Raw genomic sequence first — 22,801 nt, forward strand, 5'->3', positions numbered from 1 at the left:
ACAGTTTTTTTTTTTGGGGGGGGGGGGGGCACAGCCATACATTTTCAGTTGAGGGGGCACTATCAACTACATTGTGTCAAAAATTTCTTGACAAGCCAAAAAAAAAAAAAAAAAAAGATTATAAGACGTTTTTATTGAGGGGACACAAGCATATAGTATCTATGTTTTCTATAGTACTCTATATATCGGCAAAATTTTGGGAGGCACGCCCCCCCGTCCCCCCCCCCCCCCCCCCTGGTTTCTACGGCCATGGAGTGAGCAGATGGACCATGGAGTGAGCTAGAAGACTGTCGAAATTTTGTGCGAAGTATTGTATACCAATACATTCTTTATCCGAAATTTTCCTTTTTTTCTTTCTTTCTTTCTTTTTTCTTTCTTTTTTTTTTTATTAAAAATGTTCAAAAGTTTAAGTTAACGGTGAAGGGAGATTTCAGCTTTTTTTTTTAATTTTAATTTTTTTTAATTATTCTTTTTTAACCTGGAAATTGAAATTTTCGGATTTATTCTAATCTTTAAAACATTGTATGTCTCTCCCAGAAGAGTGGTGATCAGTATAGACGATATACCTTACACAGTGAAAGGTACATGTATAGTAGTGATATTAGAAATAATTACACAATAGTATGTATCAGATCAAACACAAAATCAAAAGAAGTCATATTTAATTAATTACAAAAATTAAAATAGTATTTTTATAGTACACAATCTATTTTATTGAACTATTTTTTGACAGCATCTGTCGTCTGTAAAATGATAAAAGTACATAATAAAAACAAGCAACAAATACACCAAAATGTTTAGATCCGCCTCTGTACATCGCCAGTGGTCAGCCACACTTAAAGCGGTGACCTTTGACCCTAGAAGATGGAGAAAATCAGAACACGTGTGTATCATGTTGTTGCAAAAACTCAGCTCCTTGTTCTGAAAAAGGGAAACTAACAGAAAAATATGGTAAGACCTTTAAAGTATATACATTGCAAAATTTACTATCTTTCTAAATGTTTTATGTCATACCCATATGTTGCTTAACTTTCATGCAAAAACCACAAACTATGCGGATTTCACTCTGTGCACGTACACAGACTGGACAGATTTGACATGCATGAATTAATACAGGATTCTGAACAAAGACCATTAGTTTCTCTCTAGTATATACCTCTCAGAGGCAAGGAAATAACACTCAATGTAATCTACTGAAGTTAATAAATTATAATGTTAAATTCAAGAATTAATTATCATTTTTTTTTTTAATTAATTGACCATATATTGTATAGCACAGCTATTCATTATAACCTTTAAATGCTATTTAAGTAGTGTATCTTTACCTTTTTTTTAATTATTTAAGACCCACGGCCTGAACTCAATTAATTTCCACTTACAAATCACCTTAAAAGATCGACCGGTATCCACTGAGAAGTGTCATCCCTGGGGACATTCAACATGTTGAAGTAGATGTAAAAACAACAAAATGAAATCAAAAAATAAGCTAAAAATAAAAGAAAAAATTTGGGAAAAAAATTTATATATATATATATATATATATATATATATATATATATATATATATATATATATATATATATATATATATATATATATATATATATTCCACCGAATCCGTCCACCGATTCAAGTACACTAGCTATATTTACTAGACAGGAATGGTAACGCTGATCATTAAAGTCTTTTTCGATTTTTTGATGTACTGCTGTACTTGTGCACAGCTTTATTGATTCAAGATCTTTATATATATTGTTTTTTATTCTTTGTTCTGTTTAAAAAGAAAGTGGATCAAAATCAGATATTTTAGTTTACCTGGTGATGTGTTAATTTTTCTTTATTTTTCAAAATCAAATAATGATTTTACTCGTGGTCGTACATATATCTGCAAGTTTAGTTTTGTGACCCCCCCCCCCCCATGTTATTCGTAGCCAGTCAATTTTTTGAAATCGAAAAAAAAATGTTATTGGAGGATTTCTATTTTAAAAGTACTATTTAATTCATCAGAACATTTAGCATAAACAGATTGTTGAAGCACCAACAGTCTTGTCGAACTAGTTATAATAGGTCTATTTATTTTCAGGCGGGGCATCAGAAAAATATACCAAATATACCTGAAGAAAAAACTTTGAAAAAAGAGGGGCGTGTCTCAAAACGCGAAAACAAAAAAATTGGGAAGGTGGGGTGGTTTAGTTTCCAATTTTCGCTTTTTGATGAAAACATTTTACATACTTATACATGATGTGCGTATAGGTCCTGCTTACAAAACACCCTTTCAATGAAAACTTCTATTTTTAGTTAACAACAAAAGATTAATCCCTGAAAATGTGCCCCTCACCATCCAACCCCATGGATGCTTCGTGCTTGATACTTTCAGAATCGAAACTTCAAAGTTCATGTTCATATACTTACACGTGCATGTAATCTTATGACTGTCCTCCCAGCACAATCACTGCGTGTCTTGTCTTATATACCATACCTCATTTCAGGTTTCAAGGCATAAACTGAATACAGACGTAGGTCAAAATTCTTATTTACATGAAGTATAACTTAAAATAAGTAAAAATTTCATAATATTATATCAAAAACCTTTGACTTCATTAAACTGTAAAAAATGTTTTAAAAACAGTCATTTGGGCTGCGTTGAAGATTGTCTGACAAGCAGCAAAGAATAGTTTCATCAGCATTTAAAAATATTGATGCAGGAGTACATCATGGGTCTATGCTATGTCCATTTTTATTTTTATCGTACAGGAATAATGTTTTAAAGGTGTAATATTTCTATCCCCTTATTTGCAGAGGATGCATCATTGTTTGCTGCTGTATATGGATACCGATTTTGTAATGGTTACTCCTACATTCTCTCTCACAAAAGATCTTGGTGAATAAAATAGTCAAAAATTTGGGCTGATACATGTAGCTGTAATGTTGAAAATAAAAGTTTACGTTAATTTAACAAGAAAGCAAAGTATTTTCCGAGATATTCACCTAATATTATGAGATTGCAGATGAACACACTCTTTAGAAACTCTCTAATAAAGATTTTGTAGTGTTAAAGAATATGTGCATGTTGTATGGGCTTATCTTTTTCAGGAAAATGCGAAATTAAACTGTATGAAAATGTTCAAGAATTGGTTCTATAGACATTTTTCTTCTAGACCCATTTGATAAATGAATTTGGTTGGAACAATTATATCAGAATAGAATGAATCATAAACTTATGAATTATTGCTGCCTTTTCTTTCAGTACAGCATTGGATATAACTTTTTCATGAAATTGTGTAGAAAAGTGTCCTTACTGCAATAGTTTTACTGTAATTGCATGCAGCACTTTACTGGGCTATATTTAGTCATATGGCAATATAGAAAAAGCATGTAGTACAAACCTAAGTCGACATGAAGTGCTTTCGATTCATTACTTCTATTGCATTTTACGATAATATGCAGCATACCAGTGCATTGTGATTTTTTTGTACTGTTGCAACAGTGCGATTTACAAAACTTTCGTCCAATTACATTTTTGAATACTATATGTAAAATAGCCTCTGTTATCATTGGAAATAGATTAAAAACTTTGGATATGAAACTATTCATCCTTGATCAAACTGGTTTCATTGAAAACAGGTTAATAGGGAAAATACTCGACTAATTTTTGATAGAATGCAGTATACTGAAGAGGGAGACATTCCTGGTCTTCTACGGTGTACTATTTATTGAATTCGAGAAAGCCTTTTATATTTTCACAGAATTTTATGGAAAAAAAATGCTTTAACTTACTAAGTTTGCACCTGATATTCATAAGTGGGTGAAATTATATTATCATAACATTACTTCTATTAATCAAGGTGGTAATCTCTCGGCATCCTTTAATATCCAAAGAGGCCGTAGACAAGGTGATCCTTTATCACCTTATATATTTCTACTTTGTGCAAAAATTTTAGCTTCACAAATAAGAGAAAATAAAAGTATTAAAGGAATTACTGTTTGAAATAATAAAATCTCACAAGTATACGTACTAGCTGATGAAAAGAATATCTCACAACTAGCTGATGATACGTCAATTATCCTTGAAGGTAACAAAGAATCTCTTTTAGAAACAATAAAAGTATCATAGCATTTCTCTGAAATGTCGGGACTAAGAGTTAACCTTTCAAAAACCAATACGGGTATGGATTGGGTCCAAAAAATATAGTCAGGATATCCTTTCCAGAGATTTTAATCTGAAAAGAGGGGACTAACAAATTTACTTCAATTAAATTCGATGTAGAGAGTCACGAAATATGTCTAAACTGAATTATCAGCCACAGTTAAGTAGATTAAAATCAATCTGCCATTAATGGAAGAATAAACACTTAACACCTTGAGGAAAAATTAGTTCTATCAAAACTTGGGCTTTGTCTATTTTAAATCATATCTTTATACATGTTACATGTATATATAATTCCATATCATGATAACGAATTTTATAAAGAATTCGATAAAGTATTCTTTTATTTTTGTGGAACCACTCTCAACATGGAATAAATAGGGTGTAATGGTTAAAAAATGACGATGGGTGGGGGTGTTAAAGATGATAAATATAAAGGCATTTATAATTTCTTAAAATTAATTTTAAAATTAATTTTTGGAATGAGGCAACTATTTTCAAAAAGAGGTCTGCATAATTTTATACCAAATTAAGATCATAAAAAGTTACAACCTGTGGAATTGAATATATAAAAAATACAAAGAAATCCCAGAAAGACAAATTTTGGGTTGATGTATTTGATTCATGAATCGAGGTTCAGTATAAACAAAACCTAACTATAGAAACAACTGATAATATACTCCATTATTTCACAACTCTACTATCCTTGTTGGGGAAAAAGTAAATCCATGTTTAACTCTAATATCAGACACCTTAATGATCTTATTAGTGAAAAGGGTTGGTTCCTGACTTATGGATATTTTTGTGATATGAAAATTAATTTTTTTGAATTCATGATTGTTATAACTGCTCATAAAGCATGGATGAAAAAAAGTCAACTTTGAAGAAAATGCAGCTAAATTACAAAACCCCTTGGTCATGTCGAATATGCATATATATCCTTCTACGATGCAGAAGATCAAGGCAGTTTTATAACCTTATCAATCAAAACTGCACAGAACCTACTGGTAAAAGATGGTGAAATATTTGATTTGAAATACATAGAATGGAAAATAATTTTTAGATTGCCAATTAAAGTTACAAATAATTACAAAACTGCAATGAATTCAATATAGAATTCTGAGCAAAATTTTAGCTTCCAACTTATACATGTATTTATTCAAAATTAAAATTATAGATGGTAAGAACGGTACATGTACATTTTGTTAGATTGAAGAAACAATCGAACATTTGCTTCGGGAGTGTGATAGTGTACAGTATTTTTAAAGAGAATTTGAAGATTACATTAAAAATAAAACTAATCTTCAAATATCAACGAAAAATATTCATTTTTGGGTTCTTGGGTGAAAAGGAAAATATACAAAATAACCTTGTTCTATGACTAAGATATTATATCTACACTATGCGATGGGAAGACAATGTAGTTGCTGCAATATCGTTTATGAATACATTTTACGAAAAAAAATATTGCTTATATAGAAATGGCGAAAAGGATATATTTGACACCTTCTGGAACCATTGGAATCATTTTAATTATTTTTTTAAAATGTAAATATTCATAAATTAAAACTGCATGCAACCCTATAACCTCTCTCTCTCTAAAATAAAAATTAAACCCTCTGTAGCTCTTTCACATATATTTTGTATGATTTTGCAGAGTGGTGTTTAAAAATATATAAAAATTTATCCTCCCCCCTCTCCTCACCAAAATGAAAAGACTACTGCATTGTCTATGCTCATGTATTTTTTCTGCAATGCTGGAAAAATGAAAGAATTTTGCTGTTCTTTGCTCATGCTTTCTTACTTGGATGATACACACTTATTCCAGGGACCTATGGTCCCTGCTTATTCTTGAATATTTAGATTTTTGGCTAGAATATGGTTAAATATAGAGTACCTTTTAATCCAAGTCGTTCTGTACCCAACGAGTTTGGAGTACATGTGATTTCTGAAATGTTTTTCTCCAAAATTTGTTGTTGTTGTTGTTGTTGTTTTTAAATCTCTAACCACTTTTATCTAAGTGGTTTTGAATTCTTTATTCATATGTCTCCGAATGATATACTTGGAAATATCAAAGTTGTTATAATAAAATGCATCTGTTTTGAAAAAAAAAGAAGCAAATGCTAGAAAACACTGTTGTGGGGACATTACGGAGAAAATACATAATAGACGTTAACAGGCGACTACATATTATGACGATGCTATAAATAGGAAAATTCATCTCTTGTGCAAAAGAACAAATTCTGCATTCGTCCACAGTCCAAATACCTTGTTTTCTTTCCTCATCTATAGTACACATGTCGTAGTTTAGTAGTTCGGGGACTTCTCTAAAATAGTTTGACGCACGATACTTTTCAGGAGAGGACCAGTTTGCAAAATTAATTTTTATTAGAGCATATATATTATTCAATGAATATATGTATATGTATATGACAACAGGTTAATCCCTGTATTTATTAAGTGGGATATCGTAGCAAATACATTGCAATTATATATTCCATATTTTTACCAGTCTCTCTATTGTAGTAGTGAACGGTGGTGAGTAATGACAGTTATATCAAACCCTAAATAAGTCGACAGGCAGTAAATTATCCCAATAAACCATACGGTGGGTCTATTGTGGAAAATATTGCAATTGTAACAATAAGCCAAAACTGGAGATTACTCATAATTATTCTTAATGATTTTTATCTAATTTTATCACGAGCCGCTAGGCGGAAAATTGTCCGCTGTTACTATCCCGAGGTTTGTGGCCGGAATTTTCACACCTGTTGCGATAACCAGTCGAATCTGATAACACAGGTAATTTAGAAGTCGACCCCGGGGGCTAGGACTAAGGCATTATATCTGTTGTCGGATTAAAAGATTTACAGATTATTATATGTCCTAGTCATAGAGGCTCTTTCAAATTTATGCCAGGCGTGGATGTATATTAAAGTGTGCTGGGAATTTTGAGATTGTTGAAACTTCGGTAAGTTGACTGGAGTATTATCATTTTAATATAAGACACTTAAGCATTTTTTTAATTTAGGGGTCAAAGTTTTAAGAGTCACTTAGATGATCACGTATTCCTTTTTGAAATAATTCTATTGCTTTGATTAATATTTCTGAAAAGACCTAAGGATCCGTCATTTTAATTATTTCTGAGACCCCTGTTGCTTATATTTGAGAACTGTACTTACCGACGGATTTGCTAAGACAATACGACACAGTGTTAGTTATAGGTTTTGTGTTGTTTTATGCAATTGTTGTTAGATTAGCGTTCATGATAAGTTGTCATCTACTTTAAACAATGCACATTGCCCATCAGAGCAGTAATGACAGCGGGAGCTTTTGTCAGTTTTGTTGACAATTCAACGCGGAGATTTAAAGCATTCAATCACAGGTCTTAAGTCGTCAAAATTTCGATCTAGACTATTGATTAGGGGGTTTCTTTTGTCATGAACGAATTTTCAGAAGGTAACAGCTTGTTTTAAGGTAATTTTATATTTTTCAGAAACAGTGTGCAATATATAAGAGAATTTGCGCACGCAGGCGAGGCGGTATTTTCGTTCGAGTGCCACGTAAATAAGAGAATACAGGACCAATAAGATTGCCCTAGGATAAAAAGTCCCGCGACGACGCACATGGGTGATCGCAGTGACAAAACATTTCATTTGCATTAAAGAGTTCATAACGCAGGTATTCTGGACACAGGTAGCACGATATGGCTACCTCTCATCTAGTAGTGACTTTCTGTGCCACTGCTGGCAAGAATGGGGAAGATTTAGGAGTGGACGAGGAACAAATTGTGCTCTTTGTGTATCTATTATTCGACGTGCTAAACTGCAAGGTGAGAGGAAACTTTTATCTAAACTTCTACACGTAACCCACTTCAAAACACACATATACATACACACACGGCCATCCGGTTTCATTCACCTGTGTTGAACACGCGGTTTTGTGTACACTTTATCTTACTTTTAAAACTTAGTAACTCTTTTTTTCTCACTGAGATAAGTTTTAGGTATGACATTTCTATACTATTAATCATTCGATACATTACACACGACCTCACTGAATAGACATACCAGAAGTATGTAAACACAAGACGACAGACCCCTTCTTAACTAAAAATAATCACGTTTACTCTGGCCTATTTTTACCTGTCCATAGGTGTGTAGTGTTTATTTCACTTTGTACATTTCATGACATTTTGACTAAAACTTTCAAAAACTCAATTCTGCATTAAACACTCGCCATATGGTGTCTTTAAATGTGTCAGTGTACGTAAGTGATTTCACAGCAGGTTGAAATTGGAAGTGTTCACACGATTATTAATGTACCATGTAAAAGCAAAACCGGCTTTTATTTACAAGATACAACAAATGACTCATCTTGACAACTTTTTTAAAGACATTATTTCCTCTTAAGGTTTTATTTTTTTTTTAACCATGATATTCCTGATTCCGTAGGTAGTTGCTGTTCAACAACATTATGTTAAGCCTCAACCATCAGAGACAACAGAAACTGTGCTTACAGAAGAATGTAAGACAGAGACCGGCCTTAATGAAGAAGCAGTCAAGCATTCTCAGCCTCTAGAACACATCCTGGATGAGGTGAGATCATTGTTTACATTTCTTACATCCCCCTCCCATTAAAGTTTACATCCCGGTGTATATTTCTTATCAATCCCCTCATGAGCTATCTATTTGACAACCATCGAAAAACCACTTACTGCTATTTATTCCATACTTAATGCCCTTTTATGTTAATATTTACCACCCAGTTATAGATACACGCGTACGAATATCCACGCGACTTTATGAGTGTATATTTCATTTTTGTTTACTCCCCCAATTCAGAAGTGAACATTGTTGTGTGCCTGTACACCCTTAAGCAAACAACATCAGCTGTTGATTGACAAACAGTCAACGGAGCTAAATAATAATGCAACAATGGGTTCACCATTCATATATATAAACATCTGCATTTAAATTCCTTATGTTCGTTCAAATTGCCTTCAGAATTCGACCCTCGGAGTAAAACCACTGTAAGTGAAATTGTGTCATTCTGTCTCCGGATAACATTTTCTCGCCTGACTTGCATGATAAATGATTGTGTTAGCGTCAAGAGAAATTTTTTGTATAATTAGATACATGGCGAGGACAAATATGACATATACTGTATATCTAATTTTTTCCAAAAACTTGAGGGACACTTATGGTTTGTGAATAATTTATTGCTGCTTTAATTACCGAATGTCTCCACAAAAAAATCTAATAATCAAATTAATCGCTGTAATTTATATTGGTGAATATTTAATAAATGACCACTTGCTCTGGCACTCTTAGAGTGTCCTTTTTCATATTCTTTCCAATCGCAACCTGTTGTCAACTCTTTCCAATCGATGACGTATGTTTGAGCCCATGCATTTGAAAATCGTGCTGGTAACATCTTGTCGAACAATTCTTGCCAAGAGGAGAAGTACTGATGACGAAAAGCTGTGCCAGCTGGTCAGATAGAATATTTTAATTTCGATCGTCTATATATGGTGTACTCAACAAGTTAGATGCTTTTTGACTTTTCCACTAAAATAACGGTTGTAGCATATTGCCGACTATCTCCGGTTGACGAGGATGACACAAATAGCGAAAATGTACAATTATATATGATACCGATATAAATTGTCCAATTTTGTGAATTACTTATAAATGTCATGTATATAATACAGACTTGGGACCTAAACAGCTGACTGTTGCTAATTTCAAGAGAAAAAAAATAAGGTCATGGGTATTTTTTTCTTTACTCACGACATCTTCAAGAGGGGGATAAATAGCCAAGGGGATTGTTGTCCTTTTTAGAGTTATATAACGAAATACACCTGTTTAGATTAGCAAGTACTCAGAAGATATCTATAGGCACCTGACTACTTTCAACGTTATCGTAATTCTTCATGTCATGGGAAAAATGAAACCTGTCCCAAAATCTAACAGCAGACGACAACTTGTACTGCTTCAGACGACAGAAAAACCGTCTAGAAAAAAAACAGCATGTTGTAAACTTTTGCACCAAATACAACTGCAGATAAGTGTAAATGAAATAAATCATTCAAAATATTAACTCTCTGAAAGGAAGAAAGAAGACCAATGCATGTGTTGATTGAAGGTCAAGATGGTTTTATCCGTAAACTCATTAAAATTACAGACTAGACAGTCTGGTTTGGTAATGTCATCATATATTTCTATCCATATTTGTATATCTGCTCCATATATATTTTACACAATATCCTACCTCATTAAAAACAATTAAATAGGCATCTGTTGGTGTTTTCTGACGTTATTAGGAATTGCAAGAGCACCAAGTCCTAAATAAAACAAAACGTATTGAGACGTTTGTGTCATATTTGGTGCAATGACAATATATTTATTTACGTGTATATTTTTTTATTCACAGTTCGACAGATTTTTGTCTTCCAAAGGAGTTCACCCGGAACACGGAGGGAAATCATTCTGTGTCTTAACAGATGGACAGTTACATCTTCGCCAATGTCTCCACCCGGAGACCACCAACAAAAACATTTCATTGCCCTCATATTTTTTCAAGTTTTACGACTTGCGGAAAGAATTCAAGAAGTTCTACAAAACAGATAATATACCCAATATAAAATCTATGCTGGACTGTATCCTTTTTCTTTAATGCAAAATTTACACCAAGGAGAAATCTTGCGATGGAATATGTGAGTATCATAAACAAAACAAATTGTCTAACTTACTTTACAATTTATATGACACGTCTAAATTAATGGGTAACTCTCTAATCAATTTTGAGCCTCCATATTTCATTAAAAAAAAATTCGTATCGCGTATCATCTCTACATATATATTTAAAAATATGTTACGGTTGTGCCTTTTGAAAATTTCTCCCAGTAGAGTAATTATTAAACACCCATATTGCATAGTTATTCTAACCTGACGGTTTAATTGGAGCTCTTAAGAAAGAGAGAGAAAAAAGTTTGATATTGCTTGTTCCGTGTAATTCACACTCATTTTCAAAAGTCGTGAAATACTCTAATAGTTTTCAAGCTATTGTCAAACATTTCTCGTTAACATTTCTGTAAAAAAAAAAAAGTTGGTCTCAGTATGTCGATAAGTATAGCTGGATTCCTCTTGGCTGAGTAAACGAAAAGTTGGCGTTATACATAACTAAAAGAATTAAATATATTCATGAAGGCACCAGACAAAGGAACAGAATTAATGAGAAAAACAAACATACGGAATTAGGAGTAACAGGATTAATCGGGGAAAGAATGGAAAGTATCATTTAAAGTCCCCAAAATGAAAGTACAATCCGTTGATGTTTAGTCAGGTTGGATTAGGTTTAACACGGGTAGATCGGGGGTCTGCTATCCTTTGGGAGAAAAATAGGTTTACAGATTATATGTCGAACCAGTGTTTATTTAGCCGATTACCTCAAAAACCTGTCGTAATCATTTGTGGAATGGCTACTACCGATTACTATTGTAGCCTATGCGCCGATCCTTGTCCGAATACACACAATTTTTTATGGAGTTTTCTTGATCATCGATCATTTCTCGTATTGACATTCTCCAAAAATGATTTTTTTTTTGTTTATCAATGCGGAGTTTCTAGTCATATGCTGGGGAAAAGGGGGGGGGTAGGTTAAATTTATGATAGAAACATAGGTTGCAGCTGATCATGCAGAATTTTGGATAAATTGATCCATGCATTTGTCTTTCTCATATCACAAGAAACACGAAAAACATTGGTAAACAAATTATTAAGCAGCCTTAGCTGTTTATGCGTATACATGCAAAGGTTTTAAGAACATAAGCCACTACAAGTAGTTTTGCAAATCTTCGTCATAGCGATGTTGATGGTTTCTTTGTTTGCCGGCAGGGCCCAAGTTGGATAAATGAGTCCTCATCCGTGTTTGCCATAGCTGTGATGTCTAGTGATAACTTACCATTGTTTGTATCACACCGGGTAGTTGTACCCGACCCCTTCCTGATTTTAAATTTTCTTATCAGTATCTGAATGCAGTGAAACAACCTCTTCAGTGAGTGGATTGTTCACGCAACCGAGCTTTCTTATATAATGAAGCCCCCTAAAAGTTTTTTTTTAAAGATTTCATTTTGCTACCATAGATAGTATAATGATTTTCTCCTATGTCAATATTGCTTTGATTCTTGATAGCATTACACATGCATGTATATACACATTGAAAATGGAGGTGAATTTGATTTTGCACAAGCGTCCAATTTGTTTTTGTTTCTCCCTTGTTCGCCATGAAAGGCAAAATTGTGTGGTTTGTGGCAATATAACAAGTTATGTGTCATAAAAGAACTGGAAATGGGGCCTTTTATTTTCGTTGCTATACATTTCATTAGGGTTTGGCTCGGCGATATCTGTCACATCTGAAGGTTCAGTTTGACCATCACCAGAAATATGCCATCCTGTCCCAAGGACAAAAGCTAAAATTCTTTATCAAAACATACACCCCTGGCTCCATCCTTTTATATAGCCAACATTGACTTCCTAGATCTTTCTGATTGCTGGCCCGAGGTTGATATACAGCAACATTTATATGGTCATATACACCTCGGACTGAAGTAACACAAACTGCGAAAATACGATATTTACATGCAAAAGACAGTATAGAGATTTATGCAAGTTGATGAACAATTTATGCTAATTAATGTAAAAATAATCACAGCTTTAAGTCAATTTCTTCGTGCATTAACCTCGGAGGAATTGATAAAAAAAACAGAAGTGTTCAGTTTTTAATTTTAATGCAGATCATATGTATAAAATAAAACTTAAGTGCATTATGGAGAAAGATATAACGATTTCCTGTACTAAGACGGAGATTAAAGATTTCTTAGTAGATGCTCATCTCTGTTTTCGTGGGACGGAGATCTCTTTGCCCCAGGACATACGTTGGTGACAACACAATGATTGATTGTATTCAAGCTATCCTGGTAAAAAAAAAGTCATGGTTTGTGAATTTACACCGCCTGAGGCTTTTCTAAACATTCAGAAGCTTATACATACTAAAACTTTATTTTTATAAATGTAAATATAGTTACTGATTTCTTTTTTCTCATTTGGTAAACCGACATTTGTAAATATTGTGGGATAAGATGCAATTACGTTTTTGTGAAAAATGCTTAGACTACAAGTATTTTCTTTCTGAAAATGAATAAATACGGTTGTATGATTATAATATGATTTTAAGTTGCACACACTACATATTTTGGCATTTCACCTCTTTTGTTTCTTATGTTTTGCTGATCAAATAGCGGTTGTATGATAGTACGTTCAAACTTGCTCACAGAACTTTCTCATTTTCGTTTTGACGACAATTTACCATTCTAACTCCTTTGTCTTGCTCTGACCCAGGCGAAGTTCGATGTCACTTGCTGCTTTGTTTTTTGACATTGGTAGATGAGTCGGTACTATTGTTGTAGAAGGTATCCTAGTTTCAATTTCTGCGATTCCTTATCTCTCCTTATTAAGCGTAAATCTTCGAAGTTCCACACAATGGCTGTTATCAGAAAGGCCATCTTCTATTGTCATACAGACCTTCAAACTAACACAAAAACTGAAAGTTTTGGTACCAGATCATATACAATGCAATCTATCAGATCAAAGAAAAGCTAACCTCAAAAATATTTCTTTTTTAATTTAATGACTTTGGTGAAGAATATATTGGCGTACAGTATTCAAACTTGTGGTCATGGATTTTTTTTATGGGGAAAATGCAAGATGCGTAAGACAGGAATTTTAAAGACAAGGGTATCGATATCTGCAAGGGCACAAAGGCTGTAAGGATTGATTTTCTGTAGATCGAAGCTTTCCAAGTTTTGGGAGAGGGCTTTGTAAAAACTTGAGTAATACCGCTTCTTAGCCGAGAAACGTGAAGTCGTCAAAGACTTTAGGCTTATCGTTCGAGGAAAATGCTCGAGACTCTTAAAATCTTTAACAAAGTCTCTTTCTTCTGCAATTTATTTTGTTAAAAGTGATCATGTGTCATTGCTCTAACGATTAAAAATCTTGGCGGTGATCTGTCAGATTGCACCGTAACTTACATAGAGACTATCATACTAAACATAACTCATTTACGTAGGTATTAAACAACTTGAAGAATCGATCATCTACAAGGTACATGAATTTCAGGGGGGAAAACATGTCTTACACTTATTTTAAGAAGACAACAAAAACATTCAACAAGTTGTATTCTTCCATGAGCAAAATTTTTTGTATGTTGTCAAAATATCTTTACAAGAGAATAGATCTTTATATTTTGTTTGTACAGCTTACAACTAAATCCTTCGTAAATGCCCTTTAGGAGAAACTTAACTTATTCTGTACATACTGATAAAACAAAACATTCCCTTGTCAGAACAGTTTTATTCGGTGATTACTCAAGTTTTTCGCCCCAGGGATACACAGAAAACACCTTCTATCCATCCATTCCGAACCGAATAAATCACCTCGTCCACAATCCCACTAGCTGTTCTTTGCTCTAAAAAGTTAACATGCATGCATTTGTTTTATCTAAACACTGACATCAAAACAATCTTTAAAAATAATCTCCAGTTGACTATAATACAAAGGAAAATCGCCTGGGCGAATAAGTAAAGGATGTTCATGGCTCCATTTTTCTTTTTCTGTCGTCTGTTTTTCAAATGATATGTTTCTCACAAAAAGCGTGGTTCTTTTATATTGTTAACACACTGCACTGCGTTCATTTCTTCTAAAAACCCCATGTCTTTTAAAAGTGTAACTTGACATAACTATTTAATAGATGTGTAAATATAGCCTTGATAATCATCGTTCGCATTTCTTCTTTTGATTCATTTGAAGTTAGCGCAAACATTTTTTTTCGCAGGGAAGCTTTTTAAATATCTTAACTACTACATTACATTGGAAGTTTATCATTACATTATAATTTGTTTGAAGTATTACACCCATACGGTGTATAAAAAAGGATAATAATGAAATATAAAAGATCTTTCAATTACTAATAGAATTGTGAATGGGTTAGTACTTTTCCTTGACTCACTCCATTAGATTTAGGATTACAAGAGGACAACTCTGTGGAATATGGAATTCGACAATGTCAAGAAATGGCGAATGTTCTTCACAGATTAATCAACGATGGTAAATATAACATTATTTACTCTGATGTTAAACTTTACCCCCCCCCCCCCCTCCGATTTTAGAGAGCCCGTTGTTGTGTAGGATAAATATACTGTAGCATGATTTTATTCTTCTGCTTATGAAGTAACAATTTAAGGGGGTAAAAAGAGGACTATAGTCTTTCTTTTTTTTTACATTTGAGTTCACACTCGTTTTTTTAAATGTCTTTGAAGTCGAAGTCTTTGTTTGCGGTTTTGTAACTTTGCTTATTGATATCCAAATGTCGTAGACATATCACCCAAGAAATAATCGTGTGTTGTAGTTTGAAAATGTGTTGAGACACAAACCAAGATTCATCTGCAATTTTTAGCAAATGACATGAACTATACGTTTTGGAAATACAAAATATATCTGTTAAAGTCTATTTGTTAAACTTTTCAGAAAATGTAAATCGTTATCATGGACAAAATTGATCTCTTAGGATAGATATTGAGATTTTGGAGATTTGTCTATAGCTTATAACAAGTTTTGATTTTAGACTGATAAATTCCATTGAAGGCTTTATTAAAACAAAACAGCAAGATACTGTCAACACGTAAGATAGCTGAACAAGATATTATGGCGGTCTCTATCCATAGAAGTATTGTATATTTCCCGATCTTCATCTACCACATGCGAAGCGACACAATGTGTTTCTATGTGCTCTTCTTTTAATTTTAGGACACGTGTTTGGGGAACCAGAGATAATAAACGAACGCTTAGAACCCGGTATATGGTAAGCGCCATATCACGATATTTTGCGACATCTGTCTTCTTTACTGTAGCTGTGACTGCTGCTTTGGTAACATGTTGAACGCTGGAGCAGTAAATCAATATTTAGTAATTTTGTTAAATAAATAAAAATAAGATCATTGGATTAGTTCATAGATTTGCCCAGCTGTCCACATTCAATTATAGACGTTAAGCCATGTAAAGTTATTATTAATTTTGTAATTAAGTAAAAATGATACCATTTTCAAATACATAATTCATGCATATACTTGTATATATAAGTAATTTTTTTCTCATTTAGAAAATCAACCAAAATGACTTTTCATGTATCTAAAAATGATTTTTATACCATTGCAGCAGTAAATCGGACATTGTAGATGACAATCATGTTGTTCGGGCTCGCGGTCTTCCATGGCAGTCTTCCGACCAAGACATCGCTCGATTCTTCAAAGGATTGAACATTGCAAAGTACGTTTTTCGAACAAGGATTAATAATTTCCCCAGATGAAATATTTTTATTGAAGTATAACATACTAAAATACCCCATTTTCTTTAATAGAGGTGGCGTAGCTCTTTGCTTAAGTCCGCAGGGTAGGAGGAATGGGGAGGCATTGGTGAGATTAGAAAATGAAGAAAATAGGGACCTAGCACTGAAAAGGCATAAACATCATATTGGTCAAAGATACATAGAGGTGTATAAAGCCACTGGAAAGGATTTCGTCAATGTTGCCGGTGGTAGGTTGTCATTCAGATTGCATGTAATTATATTGTGAGATTCTGATTTAACCGAACTCTGAGGACGCTTTATTTTTGCGAGATATTTTATTCATAAGTTGGAGAAAACTTTCTCGATTTCTGGTTATTGTTATAATATATAATCTTAAGTAATACTACATGTACTATAAGCGAGAATAAAATTTCGCGACCCATTGTATTTACGCAAAAATAAAGTTCTCGCGGGTCAAAAGTTCTCATAGAATTTCAATTTTAACTTGTCTATTAAATCTGATGTCTCACGAAGGACAACTTGCTTTCAGGTAGTAATTCAGAAGCACAAGCATTTCTTTCAAGAGGTGGACAAGTCATTATACGCATGCGTGGTTTGCCATTTACAGCCACAGCGCAACAGGTGGTAAGTATAAAAACTGCCTACGTGCAGAAACAACTTTGCATATCCAGGCTTTTATTATTTAGGAATTAAGCGTACACAGAGTCCTTCATTTACTCTGCAAAACTTTGCATATTTATAACTACTTAGTATGAACTCAGATTACCCATGCATGATGTATGTTCAAAATTTGCTTAACATGATACATTTTTCAGCATGCGGTTTTAGCAAAATTGCTAAAACATTTTCTGAGCTGAATACAGGTAAGTTGAGGACCCCAATAAGTAATATTCATAAAAGGGAATGCGTGTGGACGCTAAGGGAGGTTACGGTTATAGGGGAGATAATTCGTGTTTTGTCGCCATATTGGATATGGAAATTTTGGTGCCAGTGATGAACCAATTGTATTGCAAGTTTTCCGACGGTGCGGGGCAGTTAAGGGTTGGTTGCAGGCTACAACTATAATTACTCAGATATCTTCACCTTAGGAGTGAAGCGGGGTATTCGTAGTAACATACGATTTACAAATAAAATTAATTCTTGGTAAATAGGTTATATATTCATTCATTCTATCAGGTCGGAGGTGTTTCTAAGACTACTTGAGGTGGCATTCCAAATATATCTTTGAAAATAATTATTTTTGAAAGCTTTTAGCAATTTAATGTTCTACGTGACATAAAGTTTATAATTTGATTTTTAGAAAGAGATGGTTCTTTATATTTGACATCTTCTAGATCATTTTTAGCTTGTAAAGTTTTTTTTTCTAAAGGAGGTATAGTTATCTCACTGTAGTGGAAGGGCGCAGTGCATGTTCACAAGAAAAGAAGGGGGTCATTGTGTCTTTGTGCAGAACCATTCTCTTTCTAACATTCCAAAAATTCACTTCGAGCTGAGTTGCTTTGAAACACCTCTGTTGATACTGAAAACGTTCTGATATTGGTATCTGCAGGACTTTGGAGGGCTCTCATCCCGTATTGTTGTGTTGGTATATATCATATGGGGTTTTTCATTAATCACTAATAAACAAAGTTGTGCTTAACAATTTAGTAGTAACAAGTACCACTGGGAAGGACAATAATATACTACAGGCTTTCAGGTATAATTATATGTGATACTTGCCAAAAAAAATCATAACACATGAAGCCGTTTTATCATTGAAAAGTTTTTGGTCAATCTTTGCCATCGACTTCCCCAGAAGGATGATGGCACAGCCTGCAGATACTAATTTACACCAGCTTATGATATTGGTGCATGATAAAAGCATTGTCAAAGTTGTCGTTGCTATTATCTGTCTTTGCGCTTACAGCTAGAGTTCTTTGCTCGAGAGCCATCCGTTTCGGTGTTGGATGGAGAAGAAGGGATTCTCTTCGTTCACTATCCTGATGGAAGATCCACTGGTGATGCTTTTGTACTTCTTGCCTCAGAAGAAGACGCTGTGTCAGCCTTGAAGAAACACAGGGAGATAATGGGAACACGCTACATTGAACTCTTTAAAAGCACTACAGCTGAAGTTCAACAGGTACCTATCAGTTATGAAGAACAGACTCAGTTAAATATTTGTTGACTTCAGAACAAGAGGAAACAGAGTAAAGGCCCATATATATTATCGTTCTGATTGAAAATGTTTCCAATGGTTGACGTATAGTTTATTTCTGAAAACAGGTTCTCAACAGAAGTATGGACCCACGAAACCCAGAACCCCAAGAAACCCCTCTTCCAGCAATAATCACTCAACTAACTCCGCAAAGCCAGCTTCCTTACATTCCTCAAAGCCTCATTACCAGCGGCACGCGTCGCGATTGCATCCGGTTACGCAACATTCCAGGTGGCGCTCAGGTTACAGATATTCTTAACTTCCTGGGCGAGTTCTCTCAATTCATAATCTTCCAGGGCGTTCACATGGTTTATACAGCACAGGTACAAATAAAATAATTTCATTATTTCTAGATTTGATTATTCTGAAAACACGAAGAAAACTTGAGACCAATACCTGAAAAAAATTGTTAAATGTGAAATTTGCGTTTTTACAGGGGGAACCTTCAGGTGAAGCATTCATACAGATGGATTCTGAGGAGTCAGCACAGCTGACAACAATAAACAGAAATAAGAGACACATGGTGTTTGCCCAAAAGAAAAGAATAATTGATGTTATACAGTGCTCTGGGGAGGATATGAATCTCGTTTTGACTAATGGTATTCCCACAACGTCTATACCTTCACCACCACAAATACCTTTTATACAGAGACCCATTCTATCACAAGGTATGCACTTCTATTTCATTGAAAATTAAACTGATATAATATATTTTCCCATTAAAGGATCTTTGAGTCTGATAGTGTACTCCATTGTATTTCAGGATTGTCTTCTTTTCCCTCCCCAACAACGCCCACACTCATTCCAACGTCTTTGCCATCACTGCAGCCGGCATCATTGCCTATTGCCCACTTGCCACAGCATCTCCAGACGGCCGCATTCCCGCCAACTATGATGTCTGCCCCCCTTGCAGCAGCTCCACGACCAGCCTACTTCCCCCAGATTGTTTACTGGTACCCTAGCCCTCCTATTTCTCCACAAACCTATGTCACACATACAGGGCCTCCGACGCTTGTCGTATTGAGAGGCCTACCCATCAATGCACAAGTTCAAGACATACTGAACTTCTTTCAAGGTTTTCCAGAGGTATGTTTAGGTCCATATTCCAAATTAAGAAATCATTTGAAGTACTTATCATTTGAGCTCTTGAAAATTATAAATCACAAACATCGTGATTTGTTACCTGAAAACAATACAGAGAAATTATTTTGAACATTGCTAAAGGAAAACCTAGTCTATTTGAAACAGGAAAATGTGTGTGGATATTCGAATAGGATGGAGCCCTGTATGTTTGAAGTGTGCATTTGAATTTTAGCTTTTGTATTGCTTCTAGAGTGTATCCATAGTTACCCATAGTTTCTGCTAACCGATCATCAGTATTCTTTCAATATTTCACTAACACATTTTATAAAAGTATGGACAATATATTGCTGTAACTTGTGCACAAGCAGATGTAAGCTCATCGCAATTGATATAAGGCATCAATAAAAAGCTTAAACTTTAAATACAATTACGTTGAGCTTAATAGTAGTTAAAGCTATATTGCACAGCACCTCAGAAATTGTGATTAAGAAACCATGTAATTGACTTTCTGTGTGTTTCATGTACATCTGTACATGGTGGAAGTTTCAACTAATGTGTGATTCATTTACTTTTAAATAACCTGACTCAGATCAATATTATAATTTCACAGCCTTCTACTCACAATATCATATGACCCTTCTATATCTTTCTGTTGTAGCACTTTATATCATATTTATCATAATTTTGTTCAATTCTAAAAATTGGCATGTTTAACTGTAAATGTTTCTTTTCATTTTAAATATAAATATTTAGTAAAGACATCATAAGGAAAGTGGCGTGGAAATGTGAATGAAATATGACATCAAAATTATATCTAACGTCATCACTATTCAAATTTCTGTATGAACAGAAATACCTTAAGTGGACTTCCTTGATGAATGGCTTAAATTATATCTTATTATATATTTTTTGTGTAGGTAACCCCAGAGAACATTCAGATCCAGATTTTACCCGACGGAAGACTTACAGGGGACGCATTGATTTCCTTCATGACACGGTCGGAAGCAGAGCGTGCAATAGCTCAGAGAAGCAAACATACAATAGGACAGTGTGTTATAGAGCTGTTTCTAGCCTAAATTGACATGGGTAAAGTACGCAGTGTGAAAAAAAATAATATAAAAAGAAAGAAAATCACACAATGTGTTCAGACATTCCAGGGTCCAAATAGATATGTTTATTTTAGCAATTTTATGATGTTTATTGTATTATAATTGTAAAGATATATATATATAAGCTAATCTCATTTTTCTTGAAAAGATCTTGTATTTCAGCTAAAAAATAGATCTGAACACACATGGCAAAATCTAGCAATATTATTTTTATATATAATTTCCAGTCAAAGTCTTGCCTGTCTCACTTCCGTTTCTGACTATTTTGCCATGTTTGTATTTTAAGAGTTGTTAGTACATGGTGTATGTTACTCTATAGAACAGATTACTGCAAAAGAATACGTTGCTAATTATTGGCGTTATTAGTGCTGCGAGAAATTGACATTTGTTTAATTTCATGAAAAAAAGAATATTTCAAAGTAATTATATAACATTGATATGCATATATAAGTGCCTAATTTGAGTATTGAATCAAGTATTGTTATGCCGTTATACACGTTACGAAATGATTGTGAGTACGCATTGTTTATTTTGTTTTTTTGTTTTTATTGTTGTTTATGTTTATATCAAAACATATCACTCCATGACAGCCGTTGATATTTTTGTATTTTTTAACCTTGTTTGAATATAAGACTTTTTTTAATATCTCGAAGTGAAGATTTTTATGATAATTTGACACCAGTCAAAACTTTATAGAAAAAAAAACAGTTCTATACACCAAAATCAACGCATAACTCTTATAAATATGCAAGAAAAATTCTATGCAATATCAAGAAATCAAACTGAAATTTGAATGTTCTAGTCATATTTGTTGTTTAGAATTTATTACATGTAATATACTAAATAATACTAGTAATCTCATATTTAGCAAGCGCTTCATACTTTGATTATTTGAGGTTGTGATTCTGAATTGTTGTACATAAGCCATGACAGCTATTTTCAACCGTAGGGATTGTCCTCATTTGCTTCGCTTCAATTATGAATACAAAGGTATAGATATTACGATTGTGCAATATCTAAGAGAAGAATTGCTTTAATTTTTTTTCATCTGTTTTTTTTTTCTAAATTATCTTGTTCATTTCCTTTTCACCAGAAATTTGAAAAACCTAGAAAAGTGTTAGAAAATCACATTTTGATTTGTTTAGTTCTATAATTTTTTTTTCTTCATGAAGACAGATTTTTTTAATGTCAGATAAATAAATAATAGATCTACTATAAATATACATCATTTAAATGTTACCATGTCTAGATATACTGATATTTGTTATTATATGATCATTCCTACGCATAATTGTACATTTTTGTAAAAAAAAAAAACTGCTGATGTATGACTTTTCCCACGATTTTTTGACGTGTGTTGTAGATATGATTGTAGCAATGTTAGATTTAGACTTTATATACATTATAACATCAAGTATAAATATTTCCATAAAAATGGCAATAAACAACTTAGAATTGCAGTGGTGGTGGTGCCGTATTTGTTTTGGTGTTGGTGGTGGCTTTTTTGCTTGAATTTATTCTCCATTATTCATGTGGAATTGCGCAATACACTCAGTTATTTTATGCCATAGCACGTGTGATTTCACGACGAAGGAAACTAGCACTAATATCATAAGAGCATTTTATGGTGGCAGTGTATTTATACATATCATTTTTAGAGTTATTTGCTCTTGATATTTTTGTGCGGGACGGGCGTTTTTAATGGGGGACTGCACAACAGAGTGCAAGTACTCACACAATTTTGCCAGGAATACCTTTGCCAGTGATTACATATTATTTATAACACAAATGTATTTTGACACGTGTTTAATTGTGCAATAAGGATTATGGACAATGTTTTTCAAA

At 33.6% G+C, this 22,801-nt stretch overlaps 1 protein-coding gene across 2 annotated transcripts; it reads left to right on the plus strand.

The window, feature by feature from the left end:
- The first annotated feature begins 7,515 nt into the window (after nt 1-7,515).
- Nucleotides 7,516-21,895, plus strand: LOC133175549 (epithelial splicing regulatory protein 1-like). 2 transcript variants are annotated; one of them, XM_061310667.1, is made up of 14 exons: nt 7,516-7,532; nt 7,644-7,979; nt 8,602-8,745; nt 10,583-10,808; nt 15,223-15,312; nt 16,012-16,066; nt 16,420-16,530; nt 16,622-16,797; nt 17,100-17,194; nt 18,477-18,689; nt 18,833-19,087; nt 19,201-19,432; nt 19,528-19,850; nt 20,765-21,895. In XM_061310667.1, the coding sequence occupies exons 2-14, from the start codon at nt 7,854-7,856 to the stop codon at nt 20,921-20,923; spliced, it is 2,205 nt and encodes a 734-aa protein (XP_061166651.1). In that variant the 5' UTR covers nt 7,516-7,532; nt 7,644-7,853; the 3' UTR covers nt 20,924-21,895. The 2 variants fall into 2 exon arrangements, with proteins under 2 accessions (XP_061166651.1, XP_061166652.1); XM_061310668.1 differs by lacking the exon at nt 7,516-7,532 and having other exon boundaries at nt 19,528-19,717; nt 20,765-20,904.
- Nucleotides 21,896-22,801: the final 906 nt, after the last annotated feature.

This window comes from Saccostrea echinata, unplaced genomic scaffold (assembly GCF_033153115.1).
Source record: "Saccostrea echinata isolate AGI-Se365-2 ecotype Australia unplaced genomic scaffold, CSIRO_AGI_Sech_v1 ptg000062l, whole genome shotgun sequence".
Classification (NCBI taxonomy): Eukaryota; Metazoa; Mollusca; class Bivalvia; order Ostreida; family Ostreidae; genus Saccostrea; species Saccostrea echinata.

Bases quoted from the DNA above. Each gene is read 5' to 3' on its own strand.
- LOC133175549 (XM_061310667.1), top strand. From the start codon at position 7,854: ATGGCTACCTCTCATCTAGTAGTGACTTTCTGTGCCACTGCTGGCAAG. The intron at 15,313-16,011 runs GTAAATATAACA...TTTTAATTTTAG, and splicing joins TCACAGATTAATCAACGATG to GACACGTGTTTGGGGAACCA. The intron at 19,433-19,527 runs GTATGCACTTCT...ATTGTATTTCAG, and splicing joins GAGACCCATTCTATCACAAG to GATTGTCTTCTTTTCCCTCC.